This window comes from Gopherus flavomarginatus, chromosome 18 (assembly GCF_025201925.1).
Source record: "Gopherus flavomarginatus isolate rGopFla2 chromosome 18, rGopFla2.mat.asm, whole genome shotgun sequence".
In the NCBI taxonomy this organism is placed as follows: Eukaryota; Metazoa; Chordata; order Testudines; family Testudinidae; genus Gopherus; species Gopherus flavomarginatus.
The window spans coordinates 21,216,083-21,236,974 of record NC_066634.1 but is presented as its reverse complement, the minus strand read 5'-3'; the positions used below and the strand labels follow the sequence as shown (position 1 = coordinate 21,236,974).

At 50.3% G+C, this 20,892-nt stretch overlaps 1 protein-coding gene across 2 annotated transcripts in view; it reads right to left on the bottom strand.

Moving 5' to 3' along the window:
• Positions 1-2,164: 2,164 nt before the first annotated feature.
• NPAS1 (neuronal PAS domain protein 1) overlaps positions 2,165-20,892 on the bottom strand; it is a 96,200-nt gene continuing 77,472 nt past the window's right edge. For both annotated transcript variants that reach the window (XM_050928427.1, XM_050928428.1), the window contains 5 exons: positions 20,514-20,710; positions 19,851-19,957; positions 15,910-16,057; positions 8,463-8,569; positions 2,165-6,524 (listed from right to left, as the gene is read on the bottom strand). In XM_050928427.1, coding sequence (XP_050784384.1) covers positions 5,260-6,524; positions 8,463-8,569; positions 15,910-16,057; positions 19,851-19,957; positions 20,514-20,710 — 1,824 coding nt within the window. In that variant the 3' untranslated portion in view covers positions 2,165-5,259. The remainder of the gene's footprint in view (positions 6,525-8,462; positions 8,570-15,909; positions 16,058-19,850; positions 19,958-20,513; positions 20,711-20,892) is intronic.

Genomic DNA, 20,892 nt, shown 5'->3' with positions numbered 1-20,892 from the left:
AATGACCTTCAGAGCATTTGGCATTACGGGCTTCCGGAAGGTGAGGAGTTGAGCAGATGGAATGCGTTAATGGCAGTTTTTGTAACTAATGCAAAACATACTTGGACCATTTTCCTGTGCTGCGGTGTACTTAATCTGCTTTGCACTGCTGTAGCTTCTCTCCTGAGGTTTCACTGTCTTGCTGATATCTCCATCTGACCTGCTGCTTTTGCCTGGCCTTTCTAATGACGATTAGCTCTCTTCCCTTTCTGAGGCATCTACCTTTTTTCCTTGTTAGTTGTCCACCTGTTTAAATTATGCTGTAAACTTTTTGAGGCAGGGACTTGTCTGTTAAAAGCACCGTGCTGGCATGTTGCGTGTGTTGTGAATAAATCATATAGGACTGTCAGTCTGGCACATTTCACTAATAGCTGTTGTGAAAACTTTTTTTCTCCAGTTTATAAACTCTGCCCTATTTCCCTATGGTACCTGCTGTTCAGCTCATTTGACTAGCACCTTTTGAAATACCCAAGAGGAATGATGCCCAAGAGATTAGATGAGCCCTCTAACGACCCTGGGATTTGCAAATGCTGCCAGTCCTCGTTATTTTGAAGCAATTTCTACATGAATCTTTCACAACCAGCCTACCCTCTGATAGCTGCTTTCCATGATGGATGCAGCAGCTGGCATAATAAAGTTTGTAGAAGTTTACACTAACTTTTCAAGTAAAATCTCCTCTTCTCCCATTGAGTTTGAGTGCAACTCTTGCCTGCACTGATGTACTTGAGCAAGATGAAGCAATGTCAGATGGTGGTTATTCATGAAGCATGGTCTAGTGATTAGAGCAGTGATTCTCAAACGTTTGTACTCGTGACCCCTTTCACATAGCAAGCCTCTGAGTGTGACCCCCCCTTATAAATTAAAAACATTTGTTTATATATTTAACACCGTTATAAATGCTGGATGCAAAGTGGAGTTTGGGGTGGAAGCTGACTGCTCGTGACCCCCCACATAATAACCTCACGAACACCTGAAGGGTCCTGACCCCCCGTTTGAGAACCCCTGGATTAGAGCAAGGGATTAAGTCAAGAATCCTTGGTTATGTTTTCAGCTCTGGGAAGAAGTGTAGTCTAGTGCTAAGTGTAAGGGATGGGCTTGTTTTGGTATTTCTGGGTTTTATCTCCTGCTCTGACACTGTCTGGGTCTGTAGCCAAGTCAGTTTCCTCATCTGAAAGGGAGAATACTTACCCAGATCTACAGAAGAAAACTGCTGTCGAATATGAAAGCGTCTAAGCAGATGACTGAATGTGAAACATAACTGACTAATAATTATTTTATTTCTTTAAACGCCATGTCTGCATGAAATCTAATGACGGAGGAGAGTGTAAGCAGTAAGAGATGGAGCAAGAACAGAACAGAAAATGCACAGAGCAGCGGAAGATTCTCCTGCTCTCTTCCCTAGACCCAAAAATGTGAGGGGGCTTTTATAACTTACCTCAGAAGCGCTGTTGAGTCCAGGGCTATATCTCTGAAGGCCTTGTTTTTATGCACTGTCCAGCTGCATTGCCTGTGAGAGGGATTAAAGTAGAGACCATCCATCTGCCCAATTCCTGTCAGTCTGAAACCTTTTCAGGTATTCTGAAGCACAGCTTTGTAAAGTCTGACAAAGTGAGTTTTGTTGTCATGAAAATCACTTCCATTCTCCTTTAAATCTGCTACCAAATACCCATCCGATCTGGTAATCACTGAAAATACAGTGGGTGCTTCTTCACAGATAGTGGGCTGTTGACTGACAGATTCTGGGCCTCTGCTATAGAGGCAGGGGTCAACGTGTGTCTGAATTCCCTGATACTAAACTGAAACCCGCTCCCCAATTTAAGGCATGTTTGCAAGCAAATGGCCTGATTTTCAGAGGTCATGCACCCACAACTCCCATTGGAACTGGCAACAGCTGTGGGTGCCAGCACCTTTGACAATCAAATCCTTGGTGGTTCACAATGGGTTTCCATCCCCCCTAAGCCCTGTGTCTTGCTGGGATGCTGTTCATACTGCTCACCTGACACATTCTGCTGCTGTTCCCTGGCATTTCATTCATTTCATGCTTTCTTCTCAGTAAACCAAAAGGGGAGAAACAAGTTGATTCCTTATTTATTTTTTAAATTTTATTTTCATTGAAATCCTGGACTGCAGAAAGCAGCTGCAATGACAACACCCAGTCAACGATGGAAGCTACCTTCATCGGACGAATGGGGATGGAAAAATTAAAAAAACACAGAGATCCTTAAGCAAAATTACAGAAAAAGAACATGGCATACAAGCGCTACTGTTTGGGGGTGGGGTCGGGTTTCGTTTAACAATTATACAAATCTCTCTCTTTTTTTAATAAGTGCTAAAAGTCATGACATCGGTTTACCTTTTTAAGTGCAGTCAATGGAGTTGTCTCTTTGCATCCTTTTGTTCTCCTAGCTTTCGGGAAGGAAGGGGTTCAGAGGTGGCTCTGGCCCCACCCTGAGAGCTTGTTTTTGTTGGATCATTCAGCTGAAGTGCTGTGTTTGCATGGGGAGGGAGTGGACTGTAGTAGAATGCCAGCCTGTCAGACTAGTCACTGGTTCAAATCCAGCCCAGTGTGACCAGGAACAATGCTCGCTGGAATGCGGTGATCTGGGAAATTAGTTGATCTTAATTTAGTTCCTAGTTGGCCCCACTGCAGTTCCCCCTCTTGGCAATCTCAGTGCAAAAACCATGGATTGCAGAGACTACAGAAATGGAACTTTTCCTCATCCCTAGTGGGTGGGCTTACCAGGGCAGGGGTGAGGCACCGTGGCAGGGGACAATGTGAGAAATAGGGAGCCGACGCTGCCTCCGCTGTACCACCTCTGCTCGTGATTAGACTTCAGCTGGCAGGGCGGTCACTTCCAGATTCACAAAGGCATTTAGGCATCTAAATTTCTTGATTCGGGCACCATCCCAATCCACAACCCCTCCACCCCACCCCCCGCTTGGCATAACTCTGTAGTTGCCTAAACTCAGTGTCTAAATGTTCCCCAGGTACCCAAGTTTCTGCCTCTGGGCATATGCACAATGCCTCATTCAAGGCATCTGGATGTCTATCTCATGCGCAGGCCCCAGCATGATCTACACACCTGAGGCAGATAGGCGTTTGCTTGCGAGTCCTGAGCTGGTGGGCATGCTCCGAGCACACCTCCTGCTTGGGTCCTATTCAAATCTGGCCAGAGAAGGTGGTGCTACTGCCCACTTTATAGCTTTTAACTCAGTGGTCAGAGCACTCACCTGGGCTGTGGGAAACCAGATGGTGAGAGAGGATTTGAACAGGGGTCTCCCACCTTTTAGGTGTGCCCTAACCAATGAGATATTCTGATGTTGGGCTCTCAGATTCTCCTCTTGAAGTTGTTCCCCTTTGGATAAATAAATAGAGGAATCAGGGGGACTGGACTGTTGGTGGAAGCTCTAACTGCAGATTGACCATCGTTCGTACACACACTGGTCAAATGACCATTTAAGAGCTTATCGTGTGTCTTAAGAGACAGGTGAGTGCAAATGCTCTTGCTCTAGCTTAAAAGCAAATGCAATTTGCGGTTGTGCGGGCTGGATTTCAGCAGAGCCCAGCTAATGTTTGATTCAGGACCAAGTGCTGAAGCCACTGGAAGCTCACCCCTTCTTAGGAAAAAGGCCTTGCAGTGAAGATGATCGTAATGAGAACAGGAACTCTCCAGCCAAGCTGCCAGAGCAACCTGGAAACCTTTTCTCTGTATCCAGCTTCCATTCATCCTTCCTTGAATAGGAGAAAAGCTCCCAGTGGCACTGGGGGAGAAGCCTCTTTTACCAATCCCGCCTCCTCCTAGGGAGGAATAAAAGGAAGTTTGCTGCTGGCACAGAGCGGGGTTAGCAGAAGGCCTGGTCAAAGAACATAAGAATGGCCGTACTGGGACAGACCAAAGGTCCATCTAGCCCTGTATCCTGTCTTCGACAACGGCCAGTGCCAGGTGCCCCAGAGGGAATGAACAGAAGAGGCAATCACCAAGTGATCCATCCCCTGTCGCCCACTCCCCGAGAGCAAAGCACTCTCTTTATTTTGTTAATAATCTGCAGGGAAAAGCACTTAAGCCTAGTTAGCCCTTACAGAGCACTGGGCCAAACTGCTCTTGGGTCAGAAAACAGGCATAAGTGACCAATTAGTCTGACCCAGAGCTATGTGCGGCTGGGACACGACTGAAATTTACAAGCTGAAGAGGTCAATAGGATTGGGAGGCGTAAGAGAAGCAGCCACCTGGAGGTGGTAAGATAAAGAGGTGATGAGGGATGGGCGCCTTGTCTTACACATTAAAGCAGCTACGGAGAGGGTGTAAGTCACCTCATTTTGCCTTCCCCGCCAAACAGAATAAGCAACTCACTTTGCTCCTTGCGCCCTCCCAACTGCATTTCCCCACAGATTTCCAAGGAAGCTGCATCCGTTTGCTCCAATTTATGTTGCTCTCTGGGGGTCTTGGCTTCCCCAAACCCTGTTCTGCTCTCAGTTACCAAGGAATCACTCCAGATTTTACCTGTGTCAGAAGAAGAACAGAATCTGGCCCCCAGCTTCAACAATTGGGCTGATCTTCAGCTCCATAATAAGTGTCTGGCAGTAAGGATTGAGTAACGTTTCTACAGCATTTTGAAGCTGGAAAAGTACTAGGGGCCAGATCCTCTACTGCTGTAAATCAGCCTAGCTCCATTTTTCGACAGAAATCGGGCCACATCACGAGTGCAAAGTGTCCTTTCTTCCCATGCACCATTATGCATTAATGGGAGAAAAGGCAAAGAGGGGAAGGAAGCTCCTCCTGCTTTTAAAGATATAAATCAGGAAAGTGAGGGTGAGCTGTTGCTTGCTGTGATTCTGGCTTTTCCACAAAGGGGAGCTGATTTTTAAAAAGTGCAGATTCTGTTCACTGGTGTAAATCTGGAGTAACTTATGGACCCACTTTGGATTTACACCAACATAACAGGAGCATCTGTCCCAGAAGGGTAAAGCTATGAAGCAGGGAGCATAATACTGATCTGTGCTGTGATTTAGTCGGGGGGGTGGGGGGAGGGAGGGGAATGAGACATGAGGATTGATTCCAGAATAAACATTTTTTTCCCTGCTTGAAACATCCAGCAGCTCATGCGGTCATGAGCCCCCGAGATGAGATTCAAAGGAGCACGGACTTCAGCACAGAGCTCAGGGCAGAGTCAGTTCAGGGTGACATGTCTAACGAGATGCCTTCAGGGCAGCCGCTTGGCTTAGTCCTCTTTGCGCTCTGCGGCTGACAGGCTGTGGATGCTGCCGCTGGCCACAGAGAAGGGCAGCGTAGAGAACAAGGATTCGGCGGCTGTGAAAACGCCTCCCGTGGCGCCCGAAATCTGCGCCAAACCGGTGGCGTTGGCTGAGTTCCCAAACGGCGCCACCATGTTAAGCCGCTGGATGTGGTGGTACATGAGTTCCATGGAGGTCTTGGACTCCGCGCTGCCAATGTCCATGAGGTTGATTGCATGGGAGGCAGGCAGCACGCTGCCTGGCACCGCCAGGGTCACGTCGGCCGGGGCGTATCGGATAGTGCTGGTGGTGTAGAGGCTCTGGGAGCCTGTGGTGCTGGCGATGCCGTGGTGCCCGCCAAGCTGGTGCACCAGCGGGAGGACCACGTTCCCCGCGTGGAACCGCTGGAGCGCCTCCATCTCGCCAGGATAGACCATGGGGGCAAAGGGCGTCGACGTGGCCCTTTCCTCGCACGGTGAGCCCGAGAGTGGGGGGGAGAGCGTTTCAGCTGAGGGGGCTGGCAGCATAGCCCGGGGAGAGGTGCTGAAGGGGGCCTTGGCCAGGCCCCCGCTGCTGTCCATCTCGGGAGGGGTGAGGACAGAGTCCGGGATGGAGACGTACAGGTGGGAAGTGGCTTGCCTCAGAATGGGCTTCTCCAGGTTAAGTGCTTTGCTCACAGTGTAGGGGGGTCCCTCGTGGAGGGCATCCCGGGCAGAGGGGTAGGTCCACAGGGCAGCCTTGTCGTACTTGGGAGCCTGGCTCTGCTCTGTCTTAATGCTAAGCTCTGCGCTGGCTTTTGGTGGGTAGCTCCTCTGGGTCTGGATGACGGAGGTGAACTCTGATGTGCAGGGCCGGCTTGGCCCTGCGTTCCGCCCTGCCGCCATATTGTACCCGTTCACCCTCCTCTCCAGCGCCACCGGCTGGGGTGGGAGATCAGGCTCCTCCTCGCTGCCGCTGTCCGACTCCTCGGTGCTGACGAGCGAGGCCTCCTGGGGAGGACTGTCCGGCTGGAACTCCAGCTTGATCCGTTTGCTCCGGGGCCCCCTGCACCTACTCTCGGCGTCGATCGCCCCAGCTCCTTCCAACACCTCCTCGTCCTTGTAGCTCGTTTCCGGGCTGCTGGCATCGTTCTCTGCCATGGAGCAACGGGCCCCGTCATCTGGGCTGCTCCGGGAGTAACCTTTGGCCAAGACCCCAGCTGCTTTGGGCAGAAACTGGTTCCCCTGCTTGTGTTCCGGGCCGTGGTCGCTCTCTGGAAGGGAAGAAGAGAAAGTGAGTCAGGAGCAGCCTACTCAGCGAGGGATCTGGACGGAGGTTGTTAAACTCCACCTCGCTGCTTTCTGCCAGCAGGCGATGGCTTTATTTTATCTAACAAAACATTTTTTCAGAGCGACACCTAATGGGAGTTATAGCCCACTTTATAGCTGCTTCCTACCAGCAGGGCAGCTAATGATCACAACCTCAGGGCAAACCGGCAATGCAAAGTCAACGCGGCATGTTTCCTCTTAGACTGTGTCCCTCCTGCCAGGATAGATCTGATTCCCAGCCTCATGGCCAGAGAGGAGAGGAAAAGATTAGCTCCCTTAATAAGATTGTACTTTTCTTCCATCCGAGTGTTACAACACCGGTTCCTAGTGTCGCAGTGCTCACCACCTCTGCTATACAGACGGAAAAACCAAGATGCTGAGATGGGGTCGAGGTCACACTGTACCAGAACCAGGAATAGAAGCGACCCAATGCACAGGGCTGTGCGCTAATCACTAGCCCAACCTGCCTGTCTCCAGGGTTATCTGTAGCTTCAGTGCAATAGGATTCCTTCATGCTCTCGGCTGGTTAAGGGCCCAAACTTGGATCCTATCTCTAGGGCAATGCATTGGAGATGGGGAAATGCTGCTCGGGTCCCATCTATTCCATTCCTCACCAAGGGCCAGTGCTGGTTTCTTCCCTACACGTAGAGCTGGTCAGAAAATGGGTATTTTCCATTATTTTTTTTTTAAATTAAAAACAACTAGATTTGGAAGGATTAGTTTTTTGTCAGTAAATGCTGATTTCGCAAGGGGGGTGCCTCAGGGTGGAGGGGGGGAGCTGCCACAGGGGGGGCACCTCAGGGCGGGGGCGGGGGGGGCCTCAGAGTGGGGTTGGGGGGGGGAGGACACAAGGTGGAAGTTTCGCCTAGGGCATGAAACATCCTTTCACCGGCCCTGCATGACCCTACGATATAATTTATCATCTGCCAAGAGAGGTTAATTAAGATGAGGCTGTGTCCAGAGTGAAATTTACGATGCTTTGCCCTGCTGTGGCATCCTTTCCCTGAGGATCTTAAAGCACCTTACAAACACTCAGTCAGAAAGCCCCATGATACTTGCCCCCACAATGGGTAGGAGAGATGACGTATTTCACCCCTCCCTGAAATGCAGCTACCTCTAGGGTGGGATGCAGCAGCCTGTTTAAAGCCATAGAACAGGCAAGGAAGGAAACATGAACTCTGCATGTATTTGAAATTGCAGAAGGATTGGGGAAGCTAACAGTTATTGCCCAAACTGGAATCTGGCTAGGATGCAGGGAGTTAACGTGTGTGAAGCACTGGAGCTCTGCGTCAGTCCGAGCTTGGCTAATTTATGCCAGCTGAGGAAATGCCCTTAGGTTGCTGATGAAAATGATCCTTAATGATCATGAAGTCAGGGCTTCATTTTTACCCCTTATTTGCAAGCCCAAATCTCCCATAACACAGCACCCTCCCGAACCACAGTGGGATGCTCTCTGGGGTTATGACTTAGAAGGGAGAGAACTCCTTTCTGGATAGCCCCCCACCCCCGGTAGCACAGAACCTCCCAGAGCCGCAATGGGGCTAGGAATGGCTTAGAAGAAAGAGCCCCCCCTGCTCACCGACAGAGATGGGGCTGGGACTCCCAGTTTGGGGCATTCATTGATTGTAAGGCCTGAAGGGGCCACTGTGATCATCTAGTCTGACCTCGCTGTGTGACGCAGGCCAGAGAACTCCCCTGAGTTAATTCCTTCATAGTGGATATATTGGCAAAGCCAAAGCTAAAATACCCATCGCAGTGCAGCAGTGAGCTGGAGGCCTGCGGCTACCGATCAGGGCATTGGTAACCTAGGGTCCCTGGAATGAGGCAGATGCTACCAGAACATCCTGTGGCTGGCTTGGTAGCAATCTGGCCAGAGCTTTTACCTTTGAAGTCGGGTTCCAAGTCAGACACGTCGGAGGCATCGGTCTGTCGGGCTGGAATCCCAGGCAGCTGGAAGATGTCCAGGGCCATGTTCTTACACTCGGGTTTGCTAAAAGGGTTTAGCAAAAGTAAATCAGAGAAACAACAGATCAGCTTGTTCCCTCCGCTGATGGGATTTCTGTAGCACAAGCTTAGGTCCTGTGGGAGGCAGCATGGGCTAGTGATTAGAGCAGGGAACTACGAGCCAAGACTCCTGGGTTTGAATTCAGGGTCTGGAAGGCGAGTGATTAGAGCACGGTGGGATGACTGGGACTGAGGACACCTGGATTCTATCCCCAGCTCTGGAAGTGGACTGAGGTCTAGTAGTTAGAGCGGGGAGGGGCTGGGAGTCAGGACTCCTGGGTCCTATTTCACTTTGGAAGTGAATTCAGCTAAATTGAATTGTCAATTTTAATTCTGGATAAGAGCATCCACAGAGGGGTTTAGTTCAGTTAAACGAATCCATTTTAAAAGCGAATTCAGACTAAACTTTCCTGAAACTATGTCTCCACTAGAAACTGCACAGCGGTACACCTGTAGTAAATCCACCTTGCCAATCTAGTGCTGTCTGCACTGGGGTTTAGGTTGACTTAACTGTCTCTCAGGGGTGTGACTTCTTTGTATCCCTGAGCAATGTAGCTGAGTCGATCTAATAATCCCTGAGTGTCTCTGTACAGACAAGCCCATAGGCACCTAGGAGATTTAGGTGCCTATGGGTTTAGGCACCATCTTTGAAAATGTCATTGGCATCTAAAGGGTGGACTTAGGTGTCTAAGTAACTTGCCCAAGGTCACAGACAGTTTGTGACGGAGCTGAGACTTTAAACCAGGTCTCTTGTGGCCCAGTGTACTACTCCTATCCCCCAAGCCTCCCTAGAAAGGGCCTCCCAAAGGAGACAGAGCAGTGTGTGCTGCTCCTTGGTAGATTGCTAAGCCTGCCGGGAGGCCATGAAATTAAACCAACTGCGCCCCTAACAAAAGAACTGAAGAAGGAAAACTTGATTTCAAGCTGACACAGCCAGCCACCTGCAGGCTGGTCTCTGCAAAACAACTCCACTAGGGCTATGGCCTTATTGTCCAAGAACAAACAGGGACAGATTGGAAATCGCAAGCTCTCTCTTTTAGAAAACAGCCAGCTTTGGGGTTTCATTGTTTACGGACGGGCAGAGTTGGATCCGATTCAAATGAGCCGATCCCTGCAAACGGCTCTGCCAGAGCTCGGAGCGGGGAGGAAGGGGAAAAGCACAGGGCCAAGTTCTCCCCTGGTGTAACAGCCATAGTGTCACTGCTGCACAGGGAGAGGCAGGATGGATGCTAGTCGGTGTAACTCCTTTGAGGTAGATTGTGCTACACCAGGAGTAAAACTGGCCCACCGTCCTCCATGTCTGTATCAACTTGAATCCAAGGAGCCCAAAGCACTTTATTAACAGTAAATTAGCCTGCAGCCCTACAAGGTAGCCATGATGACCCCTCCCCCCCATCCTCTTGCAGAAGGTGAAACAGGACAAACACTATTCTAAGCATTCGGCTTTCCCCTCACTCTCAGCTGAGAGGAGAACCCAGGAGTCCTGGTCCCCTTCTCTAGCCACTTCCTGCTATATGTGGGAAGAGAACTAATCACTGGGTTGCACTGTCCTCCCAGGGTTAGCCAAAGAACCCAGGAGTCCTGAGCCCCCAAGCCCTCTCTGTAAATCCCAGTCCCATCCCAAATAACACTACAGCGAGTAGCCACTAGTCGGTCTCCCGCACCCTGCCAATCTAGCCCAGCCAGGGCGCATGACTGGGGAGGCTGGGAGAGGCTAGCTACAAGAGAGCGCCCCTGAGAACGACCTGCTGATAGTGGGCTCAGTCTGGGGTGGGACGGGGAGGGTCCCCCTTGCCTCGCCTCATCATTCATCATGTGCTGCTTCCCAGCGAAAAGAAAGTAAATAAGTTTCCATTCCAGGAAGGCTGAGAGAAAGTTAATTAGTCTCTGTAATTACAGCACTAATTAACTAAAATACTAATCACCCTGACAAATCATACACTGGTATCTGTAATTACTTACAGGATTAGCATAATAATAGCTCCTTTTGCTTTAGCGGGGGAAAAAAACAGCCATTAATAACCATCTGTTGTAGTCATTCATATATTAATTTATTTTAGATATAAAAAAAAAAACCCCTCTCCTCGCCAGAGAAAGTGTGTAATTCTGGAGTCGCTTTAATGGTGCAGGTGGGGGAGACACTCCAGACAAGTAGTGATTTTTTGCAGTGCCACACCCACCCTGCGATGTTTGCTCAGAGCTGTTCTCTGAAGCTACAGAGGCCAGTGGCCAACATTCATAGATTCCAAAGCCAGAAGGGACCATTGTGATCATCTAGTCCGGGGGTTCTCAAACAGGGGGGTCACGCGGTTATTACATGGGGGGGAGGGGGTTACGAGCTGTCAGCCTCCACCCCAAACCCTGCTTTGCCTCCAGAATTTATAATGGTGTTAAATATATAAAAAAGTGTTTTTAATTTATGGGGTGGGGGTCACACTCAGAGGCTTGCCATGTGAAAGGGGTTACCAGTACAAAAGTTTGAGAACCACTGACCTAGTCTGACCCCCTCTCCTGCTGTATAACCCAGGCCAGAGAACGCCCCCGCCCTGTACCATTCCTAGGGCAGAGCTTTTAGAAAAACATCCCGTCTTGGTTTAAAAATGGTCCGTGATGGAGAATCCACCCCGACCCTGGGTGAGTTGTTCCGATGGTTAATTGCTTTCACCGTTAAAAACATATGCCTTCTTTTTCACCTGAATTTGTCTAGCTTCAACATCAGGTGACACGTCCTGGTGCCTCTCCGCGCTGAAGGGAGAGCCTCCTTGTGCAACTGATGCGAAACAGCATACCAAGCTAACCTGAGGGGTTGCTGCCAGTGAAGGGATATTTACGGCCAGATGCATTGCTTGGGCCTGGTGAAAGGGCCCAGGTGGCATAGCAGCCAGGACACTAGATTAAAGGTGTATCCACACTCCAGTTGGGAGTGCTGATCAAGGTAGCACACTAAAAATAGCAGTGTGGTTGCAGCAGTTTGGGCTAGCAGTCAAGCAGGCTTGTACGTGGGTGGCTGGCCCATGCTATTGCCCACGCTGTTATGGCTCCGCTGCTGTTTGTACTGCGCTAGCTCGTGTCTGCCCACCCATGTGGGGAATCGTAGAATCACAGAATATCGGGGTTGGAAGAGACCTCAGGAGGTATCTGCTCCAACCCCCTGCTCAAAGCAGGACCAACCCCAACTAAATCATCCCAGCCAGGGCTTTGTCAAGCTGGGCCTTAAAAACCTCTAAGGAAGGAGATTCCACCATCCCCCTAGGGAACCCATTCCAGTGCCTCACCACCCTCCTAGTGAAATAGTGTTTCCTAATATCAAACCTAAACCTCCCCCACTGCAACTTGAGACCATTACTCCTTGTTCTGTCCTCTGCCACCACTGAGAACAGCCTAGATCCATCCTCTTTAGAACCCACTTCAGGTAGTTGAATGCAGCTATCAAAGAACATAAGTATGGCCATACCAGGTCAGACCAAAGGTCCATCTAGCCCAGTATCTGTCTACCAACAGTGGCCAATGCCAGGTGCCCCAGAGGGAGTGAAACTAACAGGCAATGATCAAGTGATCTCTCTCCTGCCATCCGTCTCCATCCTCTGATGAACAGAGGCTAGGGACACCATTCTTTACCCTTCCTGGCTAATAGCCATTTATGGACTTAGCCACCATGAATTTATCCAGTTCCCTTTTAAACATTGTTATAGTCCCAGCCTTCACAACCTCCTCAGGTTAGGAGTTCCACAAGTTGACTGTGCACTGTGTGAAGAAGAACTTCCTTTTATTTGTTTTAAATCTGCTACCTATTAATTTCATTTGGTGACCCCTAGTTCTTGTATTATGGGAATAAGTAAATAACTTTTCCTTATCCACTTTCTCCATATCACTCATGATTTTATATACCTCTATCATATCCCCCTTAGTCTCCTCTTTTCCAAGCTGAAGAGGCCTAGTCTCTTTAATCTTTCCTCCTCTGGGACCCTCTCCAAACCCCTAATCATTTTAGTTGCCCTTTTCTGAACCTTTTCTAGTGCTAGAATATCTTTTTATATCCCCCCTCACTCTCCTCTTCTGCAGACTAAACAATCCCAGTTCCCTCAGCCTCTCCTCATAAATCATGGGCTCCAGCCCCTTAATCATTTCTGTTGCCCTCCGCTGGACTCTTTCCAATTTTTCCACATCCTTCTTGTAGTGTGGGGCCCAAAACTGGACACACTGCTCCAGATGAGGCCTCATCCGTGTCGAATAGAGGGGAATGATCACGTCCCTCGATTTGCTGGCAATGCCCCACTTACACAGCCGAAAATGCCGTTAGCCTTCTTGGCAACAAGGGCACACTGTTGACTCATATCCAGCTGCTCTGTAGACGTTCTGTGTCAGGAGACCTAGGTCCTAGGCCTAGCACAGTGGGGTGAGCCTGGACAAGTCACTTGGTATCCTGGATCCTCCCACAGAAATCAGTGCATGTTAAGCCCCCTAAATGCCTTTGAGGATCTGGGACTTGCCTCTGTTTTCCCCCCTCCCACTATCTTTTACTGGGTTTGTGAAGCTCTCAGCACAGGTTACGGACTCTGAGTGGGGAATGGGGTCTAGTGTCTAGAGCAGAAGGGACTGGATGCCAGGACTCCTGGATTCTAGTGCCAGTGCAGGGAGGGGAGTGGTAGCTAGTGGTTAGAGCAGGGGGGCTGGGCGCCAGGACTCCTGGATTCTAGTGCCAATGCCGGGAGGGGAGTGGTATCTAGTGGTTAGAGCAGGGAGGCTGCGTGCCAGGACTCCTGGGTTCTGTTCCCAACTCAGGGAGAGGAGTGGTGTCTAGTGGTTAGAACAGAAGGGAGCTGGGAGTCAGCACTCCAGGGTTCTAGGCCCTTCGCTGTTGTGGCACTGCACATGTCATTTCCTCTCCCTGTGCCTCCATTTCCCCAGGTGACCTCAACAGGGGATTCTAAGTGCTACTGTAGACGACTGTATTTAGGCACCCGACTCCTTTGATTTCAATGTGAGTTAGGCCCCAAAACACCTTTGAGGGCCTCTGTTCCTATACCTGGGGAAAGTGGTGCCTGGAACACATGAGAGAGGGGCCCAGCAGAGATGCACAGCTCTGCGTGTGTCTATCAGAGCAGGACTGTGGGCGATGCAGATTTCCCCCTGTAGCCCCAGCAGGGAGGTGGACGATACAGATAGAAATGGCAGCTACCTGCTGGTCTCAGATCACATTTTCCAGGGTGTCTTCCACACTCTGCAGCTATGGAGAAATATTTCTCAACAAATTACAGCCCTGCTGGAATGGGATGGGGCAAAGGAGGTTTTCAATCAGGTTTGCTGCTTCTCTCAGCATTTAATAGCCTGTGCAGCTGGATCCTTGTCTACCAGGAACTGCTGCGATGAAGAGTATTAATCACTAAAACACTTACAAAACAATCAGCCAGCCTGGCTGGATGTGATGGGCAACGCACTAGACTAGGAGGCAGGACTCCTGGGTTCTGTTCCCAGCTCGAGGAGGGAGCGTAGTCTAGAGATTAGAGGAAGGGTAAGGGGTGGGTGGTTAGAGTAGTGAGGACGGGGGCAGCTGAGGGACAGAACTGCTGGGGTCTATTCCCAACTCTGCCACAGTCTGACTGTGGGCAAATCTCTATGTGCCTCAGTTTACAATGACACTAGTAAATACTGCCCCCACTTTCCATGGGTATTGGGAGGATAGGTCATTTACTGCCTATAGGGACCATCTCCTCTTATGTGTTTACCCAGCAAAGTTCCCTCTAATTTTTTCCATCCATGTGCGGAATAAATATTATGTTCACTGAGGTATGTGTGGATTTGCACCACCACTAGAAACAGAAAAAACTAGACATAATATATAGTTTTACAAAGTTCAATAGGGATAATTAGTCCAGCCAGGACAGGTAAGGCATTTTAGAACTCACTGCTCAAAGAATTAAATTGATGTGTAAGAGAAATAAAAATTATGAAATGCACAGACCAGTCAAAACACTGATATAACACACTTTGAAAGACTAAAACTACAGAGAATATACGTGCATTGCAGGAAGTACCAAGAAGTAACAATAATAATACAGGTATGTGTTGGGAGGTGAGTGTGACACAGAGACTGTTTGACACAGTATGTGTGTGACACAGTGTGTGTGTGTGTGTGTGACAGTTTGTGTGACAGCTCGTGACACAGAGACAGTATGCGTGTGTGTGACACAGTGTGTGTGTGACAGTGTGTGTGACAGCTTGTGACACAGAGACAGTATGCGTGTGTGTGACACAGAGTGTGTGTGTGTGACAGTGTGTGTGACAGTGTGCAACAGAGACAGCCTGTGACACAGAGACAGTGTGTGACAGTGAGTGAGATACAGAGACAATGTGTGAGTGTGATATAGACCCAATGTGTGTGACACAGACAGTGTGTGTGTCACAAAGACTCTGTGTGTGTGTGTGTGTGTGTGAGAGAGAGACACAAACAGAGACAGCGTGTATGCTGGCTGCTGGGAGTTTCTGAGATGCCCTGTGCTGTCTCTTGAAGACACTCACTGAAAGCTCTCCTGCTTTGTCCTGAGCCCTGTTATCTCCCCTTCTCTGCTGTGTGGAGATGGGGTACATGGGCGGGGGAGAGACAGAGAGAGTGTGTGTGTGTGTGTGTGTGTGAGAGAGAGAGAGACAGACAGACAGACACTGTGTGAGCTGGCTGTTGGGGAAATCTTAGAAACAGTGCACTATCTCTTTAAGAAAGGCACTCAGCCACCCACCCTTCCCCGCAGTAGCTCTGAGTCCTGAGTCCAGCTGTGTCCCCTCTGCCCTGCTCTGCAGAGATGGGGTACAGGGGCTGGGGGTGAAGGGACCCCTGACATCAGCACCCTTCCTTCCCACCCCTCCCCCCCGCACAGCCAGCAGGATGGCCCCAGGAGCAGCTGCAGGAGGGAGCAGCAGGTGGAGAGAGGGGCACCTGCACACATGCTGCTGGCTGTGCTGCTCTCTAATCAGCTGGGTGGCACTTAAATCTCTCCTGCCCTGCGTGGCTTACAGGGAACACAGCCCAGCACTGATCCTGATTGGCTGCTACCGCAATCCAAACATTAGTTCACCATACAGTGCTTTGGAATCCTCAGATCGCCTGTGCACACAACATTGCCCTCTCCTGGATGAACTCAGAACAGCTCACCTGTGTGTCCTAGACCGTACAAAGCCAGCAGTTAATGGGGATTGCCCCGGAGCTCAGAGGGTCGTAGCTGCCTGAGCTTTTGGAGCAGGAGGGTCTGTGAATCTATCCCTATTGGCACAGCGTGTGGAACAGCGACGCCCCTCTTCGGTAGCTTGCTGATTTGTTCCATGTGATCTCACCTGAGGATGTAATTGACCCAGACCATATTCTTCTCGCTGGGGTTCTTGATGTTGACCGAGATGGTGGCACAGGACTGAATCCACACAAAGCCCCCATTCTTCTGCAGCCAGCGGTAATATCGGGTCACGACCTGGCCTTTTTTCAACACTAATTGAAAAAGAAGTTTGTTAGCTGAAGGCTGCCAGGCCCCACCCCTTCCGTTCTATCATGAGCACAGAGAGCCAAGAAAGGGGCTTTTACCCCACCCCCGCTCAAGATCCCAGTCCCACTTATCACAGCCACGGCTCCTTAATGGTTTATCCAGCTTGTCATCATCTCGGATGTCTCTGTGGCCCCTTTCATGGCTCTCCAGTGCTGATGTCCCCAATTCAAGCTGGATGTTGATCAACTGGAGAGGGGTCAGAGAAGAGTCACGAGAATGATACAAAGGATTGGAAAACCTGCCTTAAAGTGAGATTCTCCAGGAGCTCAGTCTGTGAAGGTTAAAGGGTGACTTGATCCCAACCTATCAGTAACCAGACGGGGAACAAGTATTTGATCATGGGCTCTTCAGTCTAGCAGAGAATGACTAACACAATCCAATGGCCAGAAGTGGAAGCTGGACAAATTCAGACTCGAAATAAGGTGTCAGTTTTTAATAGGGAGAGTAATTAACCACTGGTGCAATTGACCAAGGGCCGTGGTGGATTCCCCATCCCTGGCAAGTGTTCAGTGAAGACTGGATGTATTTTTATAAGAGATCTGCGCTAGTTCAGAGCTGAATTAATTCAGGGCATTCCTATGGCCTGTGTTAGACAGGAAGTCAGAGAAGACGACCAAATATGTTAAGGGTTGTTATAAAGAGGATGACGATCATGTGCTGTCTGTGTCCACTGGAAGTAGGACAAGACGTAATGGGCTTAATCTGCAGCGAGGGAGATTGAGGTGAGATATTAGGACAAACTTTCTAACTCGGGGGAGTGAAGCTCTGGAGCAGGCATCCAAGGGAGGTTGTGGACTCCCCTTGGTTGGAGATTTTTAAGAACAGACTGTCAGGGCTGGTCTGAGTTTACTTGGTCCTGCTTCAGTGCAGGGGGGGGGGGGGGGGACGTGATGACGTGTCAAGGTCCCTTCCAGCCTGACATTGCTATGATCACACTGGTCCTTCTGGCTTTTGAAGCTGTCTGACTCCATAGCACACGCCAGGGCCCAGCCCAAAGGTTTGATAGGTTAAGGGCTAGTTTTTATTAATAACAGACTGCACCTTTCATCCAAAGCCGCTTTCATGCTGCATATAAAGACCGTAGTCCAGCTGCTCCCTCTCTAGGGTGGGATGCAGCAGTTGTTTGAACATCTGCCTTGCAGTTTAGGCCAGGAAGTGTAGACAGAATCCTGCGTCCAGTTGAAACTGGAGTGGGGAGGGGAGTGGTTTAGGGAGCAGGGATTTAATCGCCAGGATTGGGATCTCGCCTGGACAAGCAGGGGTTAAATGCTTGTATTCTGACAGGGATGTTCAGTGGATTTTTAATGATCACAAGGGGTCAGGATCCGATTTGAAAGATAGCAAGGCCAGCCCTGACTGCAAAGGGTGAGCGCCCCCTGCTGATCACCCGCTCCCTGCCCCCTAGCGCCATGTTGGGGTCAGCACTGACTCAAAGGAGAGAGCGCCCCCTGCTGTGTCACTCATGGCAGCCCCTGCAGCACAGCGCCCCCTAGCACCGCACTGGGGCAACGAGGTCAGTGCTGACTCAGAGCTCCTTAAAGTTATCAACCACTTCCTACAGCACTGCACGGGGGCATTGAGATCAGCATCAACTGGGAGCAGTGTGCTGTCTAACTGGCCATGAGCTCTATTCCCTGTAGCGTCCTGATTGATCCTGGGAGGGCACCCATCCAAGAACTGAGCAAACCCAACACTCCTTAGCTTGGTAGAATTACTATTAGCCTGCCTACGCAGGGGCATAACCATTGCCTTCTAGTGCATCGATACACATAACACAGACCAAATCCATCCCTGGAGACAAGGGCATTGTGATATTCCCCTAGGTCTCTTGCACTCCCTTGCTGATCCACAGCCCATTCCTGGGCGCCTGCTTGGACTTCTCCAAAGGCAGATCAGTCTTGGGTAAGGAACTATGAACCCCTAGTTTAACATGGAACACATTACATGGATTGAAAACTGGCTAACTGATAGATCTCAAAATGTCATTGTAAACAGGAAACCCTTCTCCAACAAGTGTCTTTCCAGTGAAGTCCCACAGGGATCAGTTCTTGGCCCTACACTATTTCACACTGTTATCAGTGACCTGGAAGAAAACATAAAAATCACCACAGAAATTACACAAAAATTGGGGGTGTGGTAAATAACGAAGAGGACAAATTGCTGATACAGAGTGATCTGGATGATTGGTAAGCAAGGCACAAGCAATCACTATGTGTTTTAGCACGGCTAAATGTCAGTGGATACATCTGGGAACAAAGACCGTTGGCTGTACTTACAGGATGGGGGACTCCAGCCTTTGGAAGGAGGGGCTCTGAAAAACATTTGGATAATCAGCTGAACATGAGCCAAAAGATCTAATGTGAACCTGGGATGTATAAAAAGGGGAATCTCGGATAGGAGCAGAGAGGTTATTTTATGTCTGTGTTTGGCGCTGGTGAGTCCACTGCTGGGATCCTGTGTCCGGTTCTGGTGCCCACAATTCAAGAAGGAGGCTGATAAATTGGAGAGGGTCAGAGAAGAGCCACAAGAATGATTAAAAGATTCTAAACCCTGCCTTAGAGTGATAAGACGCAAGGAGCTGAAGCTATTTAATTTAACAAGGAGAAGGTTAAAGGGTGACTTGATTCCAGTCTATCACTATCTACCTGGGGAACAAATATTTACAAATGGGCTCTGCAGCCTAGCAGAGGAAGGTCGAACATGATCCAATGGCTGGAAGTTGAAGCCAGACACATTCAGACTGGAAATAAGGTGTCGAGTTTTAAATGGGTAATTAGCCATTGAGACAATTTGCAGTTTACGAAGAACCTTGGGGCTCAGCAAGACTTGCCTGGGATCCGGCACATCAGGTCTGCTGGGGAAAGGACAGGGCTGATGGCAGATCTTGCTGGACAGGCAGTGCCACATGCCCGCCTGGAGGAAATCCAGCTATGGACAAGAGCGCATGCAGCATGGCCAGCCCCTTCGCCAGGGAGAGCACCCCTCCTAGGAGGGACGATCAGGGAGGCAGGAACTGAACCCCTCTCACAGCAAACATGACGCAGCTGGAGTTCAAAAAGCAGCTACGGAGGCAACTTTGGACCTGCTCCTGACACTGGAGAGAAGCAGCTTAGACCCAGATCAGCGCAGGCAGCTTTTCCCAAGTGGAACAAAATGACGCACATGACAAAGAGCTAGAGGGCAGGGGCGTCTCCTGCAGAGGAGGTGAGGGGGAAGGGGAATCCATTGGCAGAGACAATTCAGCAAGTATCCCAGGAGAGGATGGGGACACAACTTTTCTTTGCACTAGGAACCCAGAGCCATCCAGCACACAGGCACAACTTGCTGTGTGTCAGGGTAGCACCTTGTTGTGCTAAGGGCTGGACCCACACTCCCAGGGAGACAGTCCCACCCCTGAAAAGCTGACATTCAAAAGAGACCAAGGAAGGATGATTAACCTCATTGTACAGATGGGGGAAAAATGAGGCACAGAGATTTTTTTTTTAAAGTGATGCAGGTTAGGGGATCTGTGGCACATGTGGGACTCCAAGACTTGTCTCCTGAGTGCCCAGTGCCTCACTCCCACAGCACTTCCTGCCTCTGGCTGATGAATTTTGGAAATCCAGCAGAGAGCCTTGCCCGCTGTTCTGAAACGTCCCTTTATAATCCTGTCCCCACCAACATGGCACGGACCCTTCACCCTGGAGGGAGGAAGAGCTGGAGCAAACCAGAGCAGGGGACTGTAACTAGGATGCTTACAGTCCAGGTGGCTCTGCCGGATTCCTTCCACGTCCTCGCCATGGATAAACTGGTAGCAGCTTTTCCCTACCAGCTCCGAGGGGCATAGGTCCATATAATCGCTGATCCTGTGGGGGAAGGAGAGCGGGGGGGTTATAAAGGCAGGGAGAAGCAGAGAGAGAGAGATGGGAAAGGGTGGACCAGCTGAACGCCATCCCCTGTCCCAACACAGAGACTGGCTAGGAAGGGGTGCCAACCTGGCATGCCCCAGGATGCTATTGGATGGTAGGGGCCAGATCCTGAGCCTGGGTAAATTGGCGCAGCTCCACTGATTCCAGTTGACACTAGCTGGGAGTCTGGTCCTATTGACTTTAATGGAGCGACAGCCGATTCACAGCAGCTGGGGATCTGGCCCCATCAATGCCAAAGGGGTGACGGTAGCTTCACACCAGTTGGGGCCCTGGCTCCCAGAAAGGGAATGGATCCCTTATAGTGGGGCGAGAGAGACTCCCAGACTACAAGGCTGTATCAGGTATTAACCTGAGGCCAAAACAAAAGGCACAGGCCAATTTTATCTCTGACATCACTGCAGTGACTCCAGATTTACTCCCAGATGGCTGTGTGCAGAATCTGGCCCTAATGCCACCGAGTCACTCCAGACCCAGCCGTCTGCCCAGGACCCACCTGCTCTCACAGTACACGATCTGCAGATCCATGTTGACCCGAAACACAAACATGTGGCACTCAATGCGCACCTCGCTGAGCGTGGACGGCGGCAGCGTGTGGGCCAGAGCCACCAGCCCCAGGACTCGGCTGAGGACTGAATGGGCGTGGGAGAAGGACGGCAGGCGGGGGCGGAAACGGCCAGTAACGTGAATCACCTGTGTGTGGTGGGGGGGGTCGGAGAGAAAGAGAGAGGGGTATGTATGGGCGGGGAACATGTATTCACTGAGACAGCATCCCTGTGCCATACCACTGACGGAGGGCCTGGGTCCCTAACGCCAGGGCCATGCCAGGAATGAGACTAAGAGAGTCAGAGAGTGGGATATGGGCAGTCATGCCT